This window comes from Gobius niger (assembly GCF_951799975.1).
Source record: "Gobius niger genome assembly, chromosome: 20".
Taxonomy (NCBI): Eukaryota; Metazoa; Chordata; class Actinopteri; order Gobiiformes; family Gobiidae; genus Gobius; species Gobius niger.
In genome coordinates this window covers 16,575,241-16,594,311 of record NC_136871.1, presented here as the reverse complement: position 1 = coordinate 16,594,311, position 19,071 = coordinate 16,575,241, and the positions used below count along the sequence as shown (strand labels likewise).

At 38.7% G+C, this 19,071-nt stretch overlaps 1 protein-coding gene across 1 annotated transcript; it reads right to left on the bottom strand.

The window, feature by feature from the left end:
* Window positions 1-397: 397 nt before the first annotated feature.
* On the bottom strand, window positions 398-17,081 carry hdac11 (histone deacetylase 11). The gene is made up of 11 exons (XM_079578689.1): window positions 16,849-17,081; window positions 15,906-15,967; window positions 15,654-15,802; window positions 14,523-14,623; window positions 13,704-13,820; window positions 11,175-11,217; window positions 10,326-10,402; window positions 9,345-9,407; window positions 4,754-4,850; window positions 2,095-2,273; window positions 398-1,417 (listed from the first exon to the last, which is right to left on the bottom strand). The coding sequence occupies exons 2-11, from the start codon at window positions 15,938-15,940 to the stop codon at window positions 1,175-1,177; spliced, it is 1,104 nt and encodes a 367-aa protein (XP_079434815.1). The 5' UTR covers window positions 15,941-15,967; window positions 16,849-17,081; the 3' UTR covers window positions 398-1,174.
* Window positions 17,082-19,071: the final 1,990 nt, after the last annotated feature.

The following is a 19,071-nucleotide window of genomic DNA, read 5'->3' as shown; positions in this document are numbered from 1 at the left end:
CAGAAAACTGAAGACTGTTAACATGAAAACTACTCTACTGTAAACAAATGTAACATCTGTAAGAGATTTGGAGTGTCACTATTGTACAGGAATCTACTCCAATCCTGGCAATTTGGGGGCATTTAATTATAATAAACCAGGGGAGATTTTAATCAGCCCTACAGAGGAGTGTCTGAAAATGATATCAAGAGTCAAAACCCTGTGCGCTGTGTGAATGGAGGCAGTGATGCTATAGCTGCTGCATTAAATCAATGTAATCAATGTGCCCACTGACTAGCACTGCACATCATTAGTGTGTGCTGTGAGTGCACTGCAGTGCCGATCCTTACATCACCCTTATGAGAATGGATTCAATGAGGCAACATGCTGGCACCACACAAGATTTTAATGCTCGTCTCTCATTACATATTAGTGTTTGAGATGAACATAAAGTGGATTCATGTAAACATTAGACCCATTATAGTACACATAAGCAAAAAAAGTTTAGAATAAAGTCAAAATACAACATTTTTAAAGATGGATAAAGTGCCTATCAAGAATGCAATGTTCAAACATCATATTTTTTATACTTTTACATCACCATTCCCTACTCCCATGGTATCTCATACCTTCACCATCATATGGCATACTTTAAGCTTTAGGGATAAAGTCATTTCCTGAGTTTAAACAACACACTTCTAATTCAACAAGCTTCTAATATAGGAGCACTCTGTCAAAAAGTGTCAAAGATTTCACTGTTGCCTTGTCTGACAGTAATTTTGACAAGTAAATTATAAAACATTTTAAATTAGTTATTCTGATAAAGTAGAGATTGTTATGGCAATAATCACAGTATTAAATTTTCTTAACACCATTTCTGAATACCATATGTGTAGAATATACTATGGCATTCCTGTCAGTGTCGGAAGATTTCTAGGCTACAAATAATAATGGTACATCATCATGTTGCCATTGAATTCCTGCCAACTCAAGGATAAGTTTGAAGATATCTAACATGTGTAGTCACATTTGTTCAGGAAGGCTGTGGTAGTAGTATAGTAGTACAGTTCCCCAGAAATTTCCCTTAAAAGTAATATTTCTGTTAGTTGAAAACCCATTGAGAAGTTGCTGTGACTTCCACAGGTTTTCCAAAAAGTATTGTATTAGGCTGAATGATATGTTCAATCAGCCAGTGCTATATTGTTGTAAATGCAGAGCCTGCATCACCAGGGCCTGACATCATGCTCATTACCACTGAGGAGGAGCCCTCCCCCTCCACTGCCTCTGGTCCAATCAGGCCCTGGTGATGCAGGTTAAGAATAGAGTCAGCAATAATGCGTGCGGTTTTCTTTTGGTAGCCTCCAGAGGTGACCATAAGGATTGGGATGCCTCGCCTCCGGGCCGCACTGAACACCAACTCATCTCTTTTCACAATCCCCTGGTCAAAGAGAGAAAATAAGTCTTAGGCAGGTTCATGTCCACGTTTGTGTATTTTGTAACAAAGACTTGAAATGTTAAAAATAAAAAGCAACGGACGTGGATTCTCTTGGGGAAATAATTCACTGTTGTTGCACCTGTTCCAATTTGTAAATACACAAGCTAAAATCCTTTATTTTCTTTGTGTGGATAGTCTGTATGTCAAAGTCTTTCACGTTTTAAAGGGAAAGGGGTTTACACCTGTTAGTCAGTCCCTGTGTGACAGTTAAATACATATAAAGTTAAACTAAATAATATCCTACTGGTCAGGAGGGATACCTGGCTGGCACTCCGAACAAAAACTCACTATAGAAAAAAACTACTACTAGATTAAGTTGATCTGCTCAACTAATCCTATTCTAGATCAAACTCATATATTATCAGACGAACTTTGCCAAGACACGTGTTGAAGAGTTCCAGCCAAATTCACCTATTCACTGTAATAATTGTCAGGATTTAGTAAAGCAGAGGCATAAAATCTCTGTAAGCGGAGATTTTATTATATCCACACTACAGACTGGGTATGGATTTAGTTCTTTAGGCCGATTAGTAATGACACCACGGCTTAAGCGTTGGAGTTTTCCCGCTATAAGACAGGCTTGTTGCTTTTAAAATAGTGTGTTGCAAATGCAGCCGTACATGTGGTGAGATGGAGAGTCCCCCGAGCGGGTCCCCGTCCAGGATGTCTGTGCCTGCGTTGTAGATGATAATGTCGGGCCGGACCTCATTCAGTGCCCCTTCACAGTGAAGCTCCACTTTCTGAAGGTACTCAGAGTCCTCGGTGCCCCAGTCCAACTCCACTCTCCGCTTTATGGCTTCTGTTGAGCACCAAATTATCAACATAGTTAACATCCCTTTAATTGAACGTGTTGAATAGCTAATAGAAAGCTCACACAAGTCATTACCCTGTACTGGAGCACCAAGCAAAGACGTGGGCACTGTGACCAAACTATACTGTGGTTTCATGGAACAAATATAAATATATAAAACAATATTTTCAGCTCCTTTAATTGTAAAAAAAAAAAAAAAAAACGATTTTATTGTAATTATGTTATGATTACTGTGACATACTGAATTAATTTTATGTTTGTACACTCCATTTGCTGCAAATGAAGGACAATAAACTGTTAACTCACTGTATTTAGAGGCAGCCTGATCCTCTTCAAATGCCTGGTCTCATAGTGACAGCCATAAATACATGTTATTGCTTATTGTTGATTTATAATAATATTAAATGTAACACAGACAATTAAATAAATAACAAGCAAGTTGGGAATAATCCTAAGAATTTTTCATTTTTCACAGGCTTCAGCTAAATGAGGCTGTGTTGTGTGGGGACAGAAGTCAAAATGAAAACTTAGTGCTGCAAACTGAATAAAGCCCAGTCTGCTATTCTCACGCCCTCACGCACTCTGATCAAATCAGCTGATATCTGTGGGTGGCACGATGGTGCAGCAGTTAGAGTGTGCCTCACAACAAGAAAGTCCCAGCTTCAACTCCCACCTGGACGAGGCCTTTCTGTGTGGAGTTTGCATGTTCTCTCCGGTTCCCCTACCTCTAAAAACATGTAGAGGGTGTATATGTGTATGTGAGAGTGAGTGGTTGGTGGTGGACGGCGGGCTGATGGAGCAGATTGGCAGCGTCGCTTCCCGTCAGTCGACCCCAGAATGTTCTTAAAGGGATATTTCAAGATTTTTGACATAGGACCTAATTTCCTTGTTATCCAGAGTGTTCTTGATTTCTGGAGATATTTATTTTTTTAATTCATGCAGTCCTTATATTTGAAGAGTTTAGTGGTGCCAGGCTAGTGCCAGGAAAGCGCATTTCTACGGTCACTAGTAGCCTGCTTTAAAAACAGTCTGACCCCAAGCACAGTGCACCTGAGGCAAATCATTTAAAACACCAGACTAATGATAAAAATGTCTGTGTCGATGGAGTAATAATAAAAATATAACTGATCTTGCATGAATTACTGCATTTCGAGGGATATTTTCTAACAGATCACTCCGCCACTGCGTAGCTTACACAAAGCTGATGCTGCTCAAATATAATTTAAATGCAAAATGGTAAAAATTATTCAACACAGACATTTATATCGGTAGTCTGGCATTATAAGTAATTTGCCTCAGGTGCACTGTGCTTGGGTCAGACTGTTTTTAAAGCAGGCTACTAGTTACCATAGACATGCGCTAGCCTAGCACTAGCCACTAGCGCCACTAAACTCTTCAAATATAAGGACTGCATGAATTGAAAAAATATATATATATCTGTAGAAATCAACAACACTCTGGATAACTAGGAAATGAGCCCCTATCTCAAAAATCTTGAAATATCCCTTTAATGTTTTGCCTGATTTTCAGTGTGCAACAAACACTGGAACAGTGCGTGCGCAGCTCAGAGGGAAAATTGTCTGCTACATTCATTTAGATTGTATGGCTTATTTTTTTGCTCTGATAATGAACTGTTACAGTGCCACACCTATTGAGTCTTTGAAGTATTAAAACTAGACAAACTAAAGCCAAGTTCACACATGTACACTCCTTAGAACAATCAAATTCAAGTCAAATTGTGCCTGTGCAGCCCAGTATCACGACAGCAGCAGACTCACAGGGCTGTGCCAATATAGCTGGTTTACAGTGTCCTGAGAAGAGCACTTGTGTCAATTTGGCTTTACTGACAACAATATGCTCAGGTAGCCAGAGAAGTTACATACCCCATAGATAAACAACTTAATGAGCAAGTACATAATTTCTGCAATAATTATTACAAAAGATAAGGTTAATAAAGAGACCTTGGTGTTTCAAGTACAAACGCCGTAGCAAAGAACAGTGTGAGTGAAGTGAACAATTCAGAAGAAAAAGTAAAAACTCCGAAGCAAATGAAGGAGTGCTGGTTAACTGTGGCAGTGTTATCTTTAACACAGCAGAACATGCAGCTGGTCTTAAGGCAAGGCACTTGTTCTATTCAATTAATTTTAGCCGCAAAAGACGGATAGCTGTAGGACAGAAATACTTTCATGTTGGGGATGTGACATTTAGTCTGCAGCTAGTTAATGTACATCTTGTCAAATATTAGTCCAATGTATTGACACATCCATTTGTGTGAAAGCGGGTTTTATAGTTCCATAAGCCTCAGTGGGGCATGAATCCTGCAGGGTGCAAGCAAAGTGGTTACGCTGAGAGAGCTAATTAAAATGTAGTTGAATGACAACTGGAGGGTGGGCTATGCCTCATGCTCATGCAGATATTGAAAATAAGTAAAAACACTGAAAAATTATAGATAAATAGTGATTAAATACTTTTGGCATATCCATCCCGGGGATAGATGTGGCAGTTGTACATATCCATGATGAACACACGCCGGTCATCCAAGAAATCTCGTTCATGCCCGTTTCCCTAAAACAGAGAAATGTGTTTTCACTGAGCAAAACATCTAACCATTGGGTTGAGAGATAGATCCATTCAGACAAAACAAGGATGTAAAAGGTCAGCCATCAGTGTGGCAGACTCTGAAGCATAAGTCTAATGTAAAGGACACACTGTGATTCCGTATGCACATCCATGGGTTTGTGCAGTAACAAGCACAAATCTGTATCTATTTACATATAATGAAAGGAAAATACCCTGCAAGCTGGGCTACTATTCCATATGCTAATAGCAGTTGAGGCTTGGCCATTCAGCAAAAAAAATTAGTATCATTTTAAATAGATAGATAGGCTATTATTCGACAGGGCAGTACAGGGTAAAAGGGGATAAAAAGGGGTGAAGAACTAACCTGGCTGACGCCATGCTGCTGTGTGCGCTCGAATCATTTCGAACTGCACAGCAGCCTGGGAACCATGGCAGAAATTTTCGCATGGATTTGGGAACCAATCACAGAACGAGGAGGGACGGCGAGATGATGACGAGCTATTCCACATACGGAAGCTTGAAGTTTATTTACAGATTAAAAAAAAAAAAAGTTTATTTACGGATCAAACATGACAGCAGCAGCTATTTTTCGATCAAGCTTTAGGCCGTCTTCTAAATAGTTTAGCTCAAAAGTTTACAGTGGGTACGTCATACGTCATACGTCATCTCATACGATGATACGATTGGCTGTGGCTACGTGCAGACGCATGAGAGACATTCGTATCGCCCAATAAACGACTATGGACGATCGTAAACCACACCTCTTCTACGAGAAAAGGAATTGGTGGTCCCCAGGCTAAATATCACTTGTGATTTTAGTCTGGCGTTAGCCAGGCTAGTGAAGAACAGTATTTCACCTAATGTGCTGTAGCCGTATCCACCAGACCATCATACACTACACTTCCATTTGACTCTGACAAAAAGTTTTTTGTTGCTTATCTGTGGATGCTTTAAATATGTTATACTATTATCTGTATTTCATACTATTAAATTATATAATATAAATAATTGACTATTGATGTAAAAGTCATAGCATTTCCATAATTATGTCAACTTCACTGTATGTTTGGGAGAGACAGAGGACTATAGAATTTGTGTCAAGCAACATCCTAACTTTACATTAAAGCTATATCACAAAACACAAAATCACCGCATCACAAAACGAAAAAAGTTAACCTAATCACAGGCTCTCTTTGCGACCCATTAGCTGTCACAATGGTGAAAATTATTAATGGATAAACAATTACGGTAAATTGAGCTCATTCCAAAGCATGATGAAACCCATTTATTTTATTAGCTTTGGCCTCACAGACTCCATGGCTAAATGAAGGAGAGAATGTTGTTCACAGGGAACAGTGAGCTCTTATAAATCAGCTGGTGCTGTGAGTCTTATTAGTCTTATCCTGAGCCGCACACAGCAGCATGTTTCACTACCATTTGTTAGTGTCAGCCCAAAGCAGTCACTACAGCCTTCAAATGAGCTTTACTCGAAAACAAAGAGCTTCACTTTGCCAGTTGCAACATCTGTATTACATACATAAACAGTAAACAAAGCATAATTTAAATGACAGGATGATCATGAAGAAAAATGGCACAAAAGGTAACAAAATACCAATAGGGCTACAGTTATTACAGTTTAAAAGCTTTTATTGCATGTCTATTTCTTGTCTGATAGAGAGACACAGGTAAATATCACGTTGTGTCAGTGCAGGACTGACTGAGCCCAATTACCTTGGGCAAGACACATCACCCACCTTGCCTTCAGTGTCTGACACTGGTGCATGAATACAAGTGTGATTTAGTGAGTGGTTCCTTGCGTCATATAAATGTGACCATTTATCATTTATTTACCATTTACCAAGCGTTTGCTCACGTGGAAAATTAGTAGTATGTGCAAAAGTGGATCAGCAGCTGGGTAATTTCGGCATTTTTTACACACGCAGGATACTCTCATCTACGCTGTTTATTTTTGTAATACAAGATATTTCAAATGGTAAATTAGGTGCAACATACCCTCCAAATAGCATATTTTATTTATCTGCTTGCACTCACTATTTCAGCAACTGTCTTGATAAATGAAGCCCTTAGGGCCTGATCTTGTGTTTCTTCTTACTATAGCACTTTTTGCGCTTAGTAGGAGCACACTTTGAGATCTTGCAGACCTAGGGCATTAAGTGGGCAGGACAGACTCCCGTAGCCAATGGCGATGCCATGTAGGAAACCCTTTTTCCTCCAAACAGATTCCGTGAGGGAAAGCGAGAAGGGGGGGAGTGGAGGGTGAACATGCGTTGTTGTTTGGGTGGCGTTCACACAATTACGGCCGAGCGAGAGCCGACCCACACCACAGCGGGACCGGCTGTACACCAGACATGGACAGTGTTTAACTCAAGTACTAACACTGTGTTTAACTCAAGTAGTTTGACAGATAGAGCTTATAAAAGCATGTAATGCTAATGAAGGAACATGAGGCAGCGTGATGGAAACGGGGAAAAGTATGTAAAGCTGCTTGGAGAGCAGCGCTCAGTGCTGCTTATAATAGACCACAGCTCAGTCGACCTTTTTAAAATATATATATACAGTATATCCTAAAGGATGCCCTCTTGCTAGCGCAGTCAAATAGTGCAACAGCAAGATGACGCCTGTCTAACGATACGTTAGGAGCTGAGCTGTCCTTTTGGCACAAGATCTGGCCCTTAGAGTCCAAATCTTAAAATGTAAGAAAAGCGCAGCTAAAAAACAAAATTAGATTTGTTACACAGTTTGAAGACTGACTTGAAGTACTGGATTTGACAGTTTTTTTTTATGATTGCTTCTGATAAGGGCTTTTACTTTTCTAAACCCATTGAGTGAACCTCTTTTTAAAACCACTGTAAGTTGATTCAACACCTTTTTTCCATTGATTAATTAAGAAAATGATGATCAAATAACAAAAGCTACTCACAGCAGAAAAGCTAAATCTTGGTGTCACACAGGCCATTGAACTCATGACTGATGAACTTATATTAGACAAAAGCTAAGCTAATGTTAAGTTTTTTTTTGTAGCTTGGATGCATAACAACACAGCGGTCTCGACACAATCTCCCTTTGTATGGAGAATAAGTGCTTTTTAGGTATCAACTTTCAGTGCAGTGATTAGAATTTCCTGCAGATGCCCAATAGTTTTGCCAGCTAATGATGTGCTGAGAGGGGCACTTAAGCCCGGCGCCCAGGTTCTCATGCTGATTTGCCTTTTAAACAGCTTCATGAATTATTTACTCAGCAAGTGTATCAATCGCCTGCCTGTGTCAATAGGTGGAGGTGCATCATTACCAACATGAAAAAAAGCTGTATCGCCTGCCTGCAGAGCCTTGAGACTATATCAATGTTAACACAGTCCTCGGGCTAATTGGTGCGGGAGAAATCATTATGTTGAATATACATAAGACAAAAGAGTGAGAAAGCAATTTGAGAAAGTGGTGAGTCATTAGTCTTTACAGCTGAGGTGAGCTCAGTCCACTCGGTGTACTTTTTATTACTGGGAGCTAAATTTTTGAAGAAAACTTTAGCACTACATGTCTTTATATCTCTGTCCAGCCACAAGCCCTTATTTCTTATTCTATACGGTTTTATGTGCATCTCTAGTATGTACCGACACAAATCCACATTTATCAAATACATGGGTCCAGATGTGTTTCTTGTGCCTTGTGTTAACCTCTTAACCCCCACCTGAACCGAGCACGTTTTCTCCAGTTTTACTTTTCCCAAATCTAACAGCTTCTTGATCAAAGCGTCAAAACAGCGACAAAAACGTGGAAGAAAGCACAACTAAAATTACGACAAAAGAGCCACAAAAAAAGCTGGAAGAGCAACAAAACACAATAAAAAATCGACAAGAACACAACTAAAAAATTACTAAAACATGATGAAAACACAACAAAAAAAAGCATTAAAGAGCAAGGAAAAAAGCAACAAAAAATCTATAAACCTGGCCTAGAGAAGCTTTAAGATTTGGGTAAAGCCAAACTGGAGAAAATGCGCTCGGTTAAGGCGGGGGGTAAGAGGTTAAGAAGGTTTGTTTTGATCTAATTTCCAGGGTGTGCTCTTTTGAAATACTGTTCACATTATTTTATGTATGGTCTGCTGAATCATTTTACTATAACATAAGTCAGACTTTTACGCTTAAACAGTTACCATTTACTTTCACGCTTTTGCTCAGGAATTATTTGGGTCACTCCTGTAGAAAACTGTACCAGCCAAACTAACTGGAGTGTGAATAGTGCCATGGCCCATCAGCGCTGTGTAGTGATTTAGAGCCCACCCCTGGAGTTAGACCGTGATGTTCCTGAGCTGAGAGGCAGACCAGCGGAGATGTTTCAGATACATTCCACTGAATATGACAGTAAAGGCCAATTTAGTCTGCAGGGAGTCGCATTGATTGGTGCAGTGGTAGAGGGGCTTATCTTTTCATCATTGTCAGCCTAAGCAATGGGATTGGCTCACCTGATGAGCATCCAGATCGATGATGGTAGCGCTGGAGATGCCGTCCACTCTCTCAAAGAGAAACTATGAGATAAGAGAGCATGTCTATGTCACAATCATCATTCATGCTTTGAAGAAAAACTTTTAACAAGATGTATGTGGTGGAAACGCAGTTTACTCAAATTGAAAGGAAAAAAAACTTAAAAATGAGGGGTAAATGCCCTCTAAAAGAGCAAGAAGCTTGGGTGAAGTGAACCATTTCAGATTCAGATTTTGTGACATTCATAATACGCCACGCAAAAAAAAAAGGACTGAGCAAACTGAATCAAATTAACAGCATACATGTTTATCCAAAAAGTCCAATTTCAAAGTTTTAATATACAGCATCTGCTCTAATGCAGAGACACAACAAATGCCTTGGTGTTATACACACCACCACCATCCTCTTGTTTCCCGGCAACCAGTGAGCCAACGAGCAGTTAAACCACCAGCAGACGCCAATGTACCAATGACTAAAAAATGCACTTTGAACAAGCGGACGTTGAACAGAAATAACTGAAATCTTAAAACTTTAATATTTATTACAAAATAATCTTAAACAAATCATCCACAAGAGAAGGCGTTTAATCAGGAAAAAAAAAAATATTGTGTTCTGAGCTGTCAACGGGGGAGGCAAAACAGTCAATGTGAAAAAGGGCCACGATACAGTATTATATGTGGCTGTCTTAATATCAGATTGGATGAACGCTTACATTTTAACAGTTGCTCCATGGTACATCATGGGTTTAATGTGGAATTTGGGGATTTATATTGTGTCTACAAGGCTCCAAGGTTTTCTATAGTGACCACAAACAAATCTCAGTATGTAAAAAAATCTTTACAGTGATATAAACCACTTTATCACAGGTAACAACAATGTTTTTTTATTTATTATTAATTCATTCATTTCTTAGATCATTTGCATTTGTATGTCATGATAGGACGTCTTATTGGGAGCTTTACCTTGATGGCCAAAGTGATGTCAGCATAGGCACAGAAGCCCCCTCCTCGATCTCCAGAGCAGTGGTGGAAACCCCCTCCTGAGAAGTAGATCCCAGTAGATTATTGCTTTTCCCACAGACTATGCAATGTTCCCTTTTTTCCAAAGGGCTTTTATTGAGCTGCTGATGAAATATCTTCAACCTGTGTCACTACCACTGAAACGCCATCACTCTATTCATCACTAATTCACGCTCGCAGCATGGAGTGAATTCGGTTCATAGTTTCCTCTACAGTGGTGTCCTCTGCATTTTTAAAGCTCATAAACAATCACCAGACCCATTTTGAGCCTTTCTGCACTCAAACTTCATGACTCAACAGTGCCATGGACTTGCTAGCATGCCTCTGTTTAAAATTTTCTTTTTGTGTTTATTGTGTTGATTATGGTAATTTCCTTGGCTGCCAGTGGAAGGTGCTAAAAAACATACAAGATGCTTTAAAGAGCAGTGATTATTCAATGAAATGCAAAATATCAACGCTGAGGTGTTTAAATGTGGGATTAGACGCCACAACTGTGCAGGATTCCCGGTAGGAAGATAAGTATGGACATCATTTAAAGACTAGCCAAACGTCAAATAAGGACAGTATCACATCAGTATTGAAATTATGTAGAGGAAAAAGTATGTTTTCAATGGCAAAAAGCTGGTTAAAAAAAAGAAAATCATGCTTATTATTATTAACAGCTTATATAGAAAGACCTAATGATAAACAACTGAAAGAACACTAACAAGCAAGGACGTGAGAAAAAGTGTGTGTGTGTTTGATTTAAATTAAAACAGCTCATTTTGCTGATTCAAATACATTCAAACTTACCGACATTTATGGCCCATCCCCGCTCTACAGCTAATTTCCCTGCCTGCAAAAATAAACAGAAAAACAATCACAATATATACTGAATGCTTTGTGTATGGACTCAATGTGTTTTTTCAATTAAAAACAAAAACATACCCTAAGGGATACTAATTTTAATGCAAAATGCATTATGCAGTATTTCCTGAACCTTACTGTATGTACTAGAGGGGGGTGGATCACACTTTTAATATCAAGGCATGTTTTTCATTTCTGTGGTGCCCTTTAGAAGATGGACCTTTAGCCCTGAGGCCACAATCCATGCTAAAGCCACATATGTACAAGTACTATTAGGCTGACAGATGCACAGATCAATCCTATGTGCACTGACTCATTTCCTCGGGCGCTGTGTGGAGCCCATTCATAATCTGATTCAGAAGTGCAGCGAGAGATTCAGCACAGCAGATACAGACATACTTTTATAGAATTATATATCAAAAATGATGTGTTTTTAAGACTGTAGCCGGGGATACATGATTAGTAAATATAATTAAACATACTGTGTGGAGGACAAGCATTTACCAATTAGAAATAGACATAAACGAGAATGTTACAATTGCATATAAATTCTTCAGCAAACAAAATGCTGTTACTATAATTATCCAAGAGACAATATACATGCATAACATACAAAAAATGTATGCGAGAGTAGGAATCTTAAGTAAACTGTCTATGCAGTGCTGAGACATGATGCATGAACCGTCCATGTTGGTATAATAGGTTCATTAGTCTAATCCTGTAGTACATGTCCCTGCATATCAAGTTGCCTATTGTGCTGGTCTTCCTTATCTCCCTTCAAAGGGGGTTTATCAATGACACTTGACAAAAAAGAAAGACACGTTTGTAGATTGATGAGTGCATGTAATCAGAAAGGCCATTAGAAGCTTCACGTGAGCTACATTCAAGGTTAGCAGACAATCCCTTAATAGACAGAAAGAGAAGCTTGTCCTTTCACTATGGATCACGATATGTGATATTGTTGCGTAAGCCTAAAGGAAGAAAACATGAGGTGGAGGCTGGCTGTAAATACCAATGTGGCTCATTGATAGATGAGTAACAACAGGCATTAGCATACACATATGCACGCCATTCATCCGTGACTTCAACACTCTGCTCTGTGTTGGGGAAAACAAGCAGCAAACAACAGCAAATACATTTTATATCACACATTTTTCAATCAATTGTAAGTGACAGAAAATATCAACCTAAGTTTGGGTTTGTATAGTATAATGGCTCCACTTACAACTGTGTCTCATGGGCTCTCACTATCCTGGATCAAAGCAAACAGCAGCCGTTATACTGCATGTAAATATATGTTATGTAAAGAAAGGTCAACCAGAAGCTCTTCATTCACTCTATCTTTACATAAGCGCTATGCCAAATATAAATAAAATCTGTTGTGTCAAGCTAGAACATCATTATGGCTTCTTCACTGTTAAAAAGTCCAACCTTTATGTATGGTTACATGTTATAGCGCCTAAAATGATTTACTTCCCCCATTTTCCAAATAAATAAATACATTTTAAAAGGTTGCACAGCTGCATAATATTATGTAAAATATCATTCAACCTGTTGGTATTTCAGTGTTGTATGAAATGCAAAGCAGAGGCGTTTTAAGGTTAACCAAACATTTTAGGTATTTTCTGTGCGAAACTTATTGGATGTGGGCCTTGTATTGAATGCCTTCTGTCTGTCTTCACAGCAGATAAAGTGGGCAACAAAGGAGCTCATACACATTATTATTGAGAGTAACATGAGATCTTTTGCTTTACTCTAGGCCAGGGAGTCACTGTATTCTTAATAAGTAGTACAGTGAGAGACTAAAAATTCATAAAGAGACATTTTGGGTGTAAACAGCTGTACCCGCCCTCATTCTGGCTGCATCCCAAACTAACGCTGATGAATTGATGGGGTTGGTGTTGCCAAGTTACTTACAATTACCTACAAAATAAAACATGATTTTTGTGGGGTAGCTTTAGAACCCACAAAAACATGCATCAGTTCAACTTGAGCAGCACCACCACACGATTTACGCCACTGTATGAGTTCATAAGCAGGGCTTTACATTAACATCCGCCAACCGCAGATAGGTTTCCCCCTAACTCGTAAGAGTGGCAGGTCAGATGTTCCTATTCATTATCAGTGTGGAGAAAGTTTCAAGCATGTTACACACACAGAGACTAAAGCTCCATACTTCCTGTTGCACTGTTCTGGCCATGCAAATATGCGAAATCATGGTTGGTTATAATCAATAAACTTACTAATGCACTGCTACTGCAGGCTGAGTACAGCAACCATGTAAATCTATCATGTTAGGCCTACATAGAGAGAAGTTGAAATAGGCTAATAAACAATATATTATGACTTTTGAATACACAGTTTTGGCTAATGAAATCAGTTGGTGACTAGTAACTTTAGAAAACAACTGGCAACAGTGGCCCGTGACCCAAAAAGCCATGTTCATAAGATACAATAACATTTCTAAGCACTTACCATAATGGTCCCTCCTGTCTGTGTCCGCAGAGGCTTCAACACCCTGCGCTGCACCAGAAAATTAGGTAGGAATACAAGAGGTGGAATTTCTGTGATTGTTGCCACCACAAGAGACCACTGAAACAGACAAAGCGCTATGAAGGAAAGTACAATGTACATTGTTTATGTAGCAAAGGCCGAGAGCAGCAAAAGAGAATAGATGTCTGTGGTAAAACTCATATCACTACAGATATTAAAATGGGTCTGGGCTGTTTGTCAAGAACGAGCAAATAAAGAGAGAGTGGAGACTTTTTCCTGAAAGGTATAGCAATAAAATGAACAAAACAAAACTATCTGCTCTCCAACACCCTTCCCTTTTGATATTTAAAAGCTTTACTTATTCAGTGCTAGACTTCTATATTCTATAGATTCTGCATCACCACTAGGCTTCATCATATGTAGGCCTGTCACGAAAACAAATTTGAAGTTCGACATATTGAGGCAGGAAAGTATCGCGATAAACAATATTGTTGACTCTAACGATACTGGATACAGTCAACTTTCAGGCATAAAAAGGCAAAAAAGTGCATCATTATATCCTAAAATACCACACAATCTGCAATAAACATGAAATAGAATGCAACTCAATTTGCTTCAGTTAGAAATCCAAGTTTTACAAGAAAAAATAAGGGGAAAATGCTAATAAATGTACAGATGATTAATATCGAGCCCAAAATGTATTGTTTATCTGTTATTTATCGAATGGTAAGTCGATATAGTCATTATCGTGACGGGCCTAACCGTATGTACTATAGAATGCGTGTTATGTTGCTGGCTGACCTTCAGTCTGTTGAGGTAGCGTTTAGTGTGAGCCACGAGTAGGTCTTCTTCAGTGGCTTCACGAGCTTCCACAAGATTCCCATCAGTGATGAACTGCTCCTCTAGAGAACAAAACGACAACCCATTTAGAAAATTATTGAGGACTGGTGGAAGGTGTATGGCATTATGTAACTATACTAAAAAGGATGAACACTGAGTTGTGAAAAATTAAGATAAGATATGTTGCACGAGTATGGTCAACAAACAACAACAGTTTTAACTATCTAAGCAGGAATCCCCTAAAATATTCGCTTTGACAGACTCCCACAAATGTAACTAAAACATTACTCAGAAAGTATATGACTTCTATAGTTAAAGGCCCCACTCCTGTTTTTTTTTTTTCTAGTAGTGGAACAAAATATGTTTTGCCCCCCTCCAGTAAACAGATAATTATGGACTACAAATAACTGTCATTCATTGGGCCTTCAAGAGCTCATAAAAATCAGAATTCACTTTGCACTCATTCCTGTGTAATATACTAGTGTGATTTACGTTGGAAAATTGTCAATTTCTTCCAATTACAGCAAGGATGGAAAAATGGAAAATGGAACAAAGGTCAGTGTTTACCCTTCTCAGCTGCGTTAAATATTTATATACTTTAAGCTTCAAATAGCTTTCTGAAATCATTAAGCTGTGTTTAGCACTTTGTGCAGCTTTCAGAGTATAGCTTGACTACAGCCCCATCTGAAGTGATGCCAGGCTGTTTGCTTTGGCCTTGAACCAGCATGGGCTCCTCTCTATACGCACTTACTCCCATGGTTCTCCACAATATTTCTAAGGATGTGTGCTCTCTTCCGCGTGACTTAGCTTTCTGTTACTGTCTGCCTAAAATGAACAGTCTTTTTGCATTCAGCCACTGCATACAGAGGCCATGATGAGATGAAAAGTCATAAGTAAAATAAAAATATCTATTTATTGAAGTAAAATAATATAATAGAGCACAACAGAGCGTTTGGTTATAGCATTTACCAGAGGTAGTAACTCAGTGTTCATATATAACACATAAAGTTAGTCATAAAATATATAGGCTGAATATTGTGTTTAAGAGTAACAGAATAAAAACACACGGTGCATGTAGTTTCCTAAATGTACCTTTTAAGAAGTGAATGACTTTGCCCCATTTTCCTGCATCAAAAGGATGGAGCTTTTCCAGACCCATGAAGGTGATATTGTAGTCTGAGTGGTACACAATGGGCAGACATGTTTCTGGAATAGAGCCATACAGCTCAGTGTGGTGTGGGCTGCAAACATAAACACACAGATTTTATGTCAGTGCAAAACAAGTTTAGTGCATCAACAAATGTTAGATTTGTGAATATATTGGATGTTTAAAGCAAGACTCACTTTCTTTCTGCTACATTATGTTCTTTGCACGACATGTCTTTGTGGCATCGCTACTATGGCATCTGTAAAAGCAGGTTATGATCCCTTGTTTACTTATTTACATATTCATAATATAAACATTATTATTACTAATTATATTCATCTAACACAATCATATAAAGCAAGGCTTAGCATTAACTTTTATTCTCACTGCCCACCACCAGTTATGACTTGCTTATTCTTAATTCAATAAATGTCTATTGGTAGTCATGCAGATTTAGGCTATACAATACTGTTTAAGACAAGACCTGAAACAGGTGTAGGCCTATCATGTACATCTTCTCTATTGTGTAATGAGATCTGAGTATTACGATAATCTACAGCCCAATGTGGGTATTTAGAGTAAAATGTTAAAATACAAATTGTGTAGGTTGGCTTGTGTTAATTGTTTGGTTGGTTGGCTGGTGTTAATGTCAAGCTCTGGCATCAACCATCGACATTCATTCATGCAGATTCGTTGAATCACAGCATTGTTCACTCTATCACACAGTAGTGTGCACTGGAATAAACCAGATTTACTGCATTTTTCCTCAGCACGACCATAGAAATCTTTTATTTTTATGAGCAGGACTGGCCAACATTTCATCATAACCATGGAGATCATAACATTATATAGATCAATGATCATAACCAGTTCATGGAAGAACTATTCTATCAGTCACGTGACGCAATGACATGAACCATATGAAGTTGTGGCAAGCGCATGCGTAGTAAGTACTCAGCGGCAACTACCAGGCATCAAAAGTGATATTGACAGGCGCGAACAAACTTACTCCACAATCGAAATATTTTTCCTAGTTCATCAACACGTTATTGATCATTTATTTTATTTTACTTCTGAACAAATTAAGGATTAGCGAAATGCAAGGCACAAAGCAAACTAGATGAAAACGACGCAACTCACCTGCTAGTTAAGGCTCTGGCGCACAGTGAGCTACCCCTGGTCCTGACCGCAGACAGTCAGCAAACATTCCTTTAATCGAGATGTCCAATTCAGTCACCTACTGCCGATACCACTGTCGGATATTATGTGAATAAGGCGTAGGCTATAAAGCGCTAGCTTTCGTCCTTTAGCAGAGCAGCTTCTCTTCCTGATGTCCTCCTACGCAAAATGTGTAAGTCTGCGACGTGCGTACTAGTGACGCTCAGTGCGCTGCGTATCCGTGCACGCTGACTTCACAGACGCGACTTTCTTTTGTTGTGTTCTTGTGTTTAGATCAGGACAAGAACATTTGCGTGTTATCTGCATTGAATTTGTATTAATTTCTCTCTCTCTCTCTCTCTCTCTCCCGCTCTCACTTTCTTACTTTGATTTATTTTTGATGATAATGTTAATGCTGACTTTGAAAGTAGTGAACTGCACTGGGCTATGTATAGCCCCTCAACGTGCTGTTCAGCGTGATGTGCTGTCAGATGTCCTGGGGTCTCTGAATTGTATACCCAGCATGTTTTCTGTGACCGTTGCCACTCAGAGCCAAACCGCATGGGAGCCAAGCTGGTGCAAAACTGGACCCTCCACATGGACCTCCCTGGTCTGTCACAATGCACTTGTCTGCTCCTGCCACAGCTGACAGCAGCTCACAGCACCAGCACTCCATGTGGAGCATGGGAGTTTAAATGAAAGAGACGACCGCAGCAGGGCTTGACTTTGAAAGGCAGTTTCTTTGGGAAAGCAGTTGTGTGCACTTTCAAGCATAATTAAAAAGTAGTGGCACTTACTTTATGCTTAGTGATACCAAGGACGCTCTTTTTTAAGTTGTTACTGTAAATTACAATTGAGAAATTACAGTTTAATTTCAGCACTCTGTTATTTTGTTTTTCCAAACAAACACATCTTTGTGTGAGGTTTGAATAATAGTTATCGTGTGACAAAGTGGTCCTGGAGCCACATTTTCAGGTGCTGAGGGATTTATCAAAAGGCTCAACCAGGATTTGACTCGGAAATATATTTTACAGCAGGATCCCAGAATACATGGCAATGATTTATTGTCAATAATAATAATTATATATATATTTAAAACATGTTTTTTTCTTAAATGGAATTTTGTTGGGAAAATGTAACTTTCCAAAAACAAAAAAAGCTGTCACTTTTGATTAGCTGTAATGGCTGATCACCATCACCATCACCACCATCATCATCATCATCATCATCATCATTCATCTGCATTTTGCGAGCAAGTTAATTTACCTGACAGACACGCTCCAGCATAATGGGTTTGGATATGATCATCTTACAATACCCTGGGCTAAGTCTTGTCACATTTCCAAGAAGAACCAAATCATTTTTGATAAGCTCCTCATGGTTTATGGCTACATTTAACGCGAACAATTGGACACATCAGAAGACACATGTCCTACACTATGGCCAAAGGCAGAAACAGCCACAGATAATGACTCAAGTCTCATATTTAATCAGGCTCACAATTATCAGAGCAGTTCTCGTTCATTGTTTTTGGGCACTTTTCTGGAAAATGTCAAATGAAGGGAAGGATTTACTCCCGCCGGGCATAACAAATGGTTTTAGCTTTGCCGTTCTTGCTTCTTCATAATGGATGTCAAAGCAGTATACTCACTGTAGTAAATTATGTGATTTTACCCTCATTCATAACTTTTTATGTGTATGTTTCTGTTGTGTAGGGTTTTGTAGGACTTTTACATTTAATATTAATATGCTAATATATATTATTTATTCATATTTGTAAATACCTTAACTGAAATGACAACACATCTCAACACATCCCTGTGCAAAATATTGAAGCCATGACACTTTTATTTGGTTCTATTTTATCAAACTTTTTTTTTTTTTTTTCTCTTTTTGTCTTGTCTTTTTCTCTTTTCTCTTGTCCACTCTGTGCACAATCAAAGCTTCTTCACATTGTGACAAAGGCCAGCAAATAAGTGTCCAAGAGCAAGAAGTTCAGGCTGCCCAGAACCAAAAACACATTCTTTCATTCCTTGTGCAATTAATAGTTTTAATTTGCATCCTTTTTGCCCTTTACGTAGCACTTTAACTCTTGATAGATAGATAGATAGATAGATAGATAGATAGATAGATAGATAGATAGATAGATAGATAGATAGATAGATAGATAGATAGATAGATAGATAGATAGATAGATAGATAGAT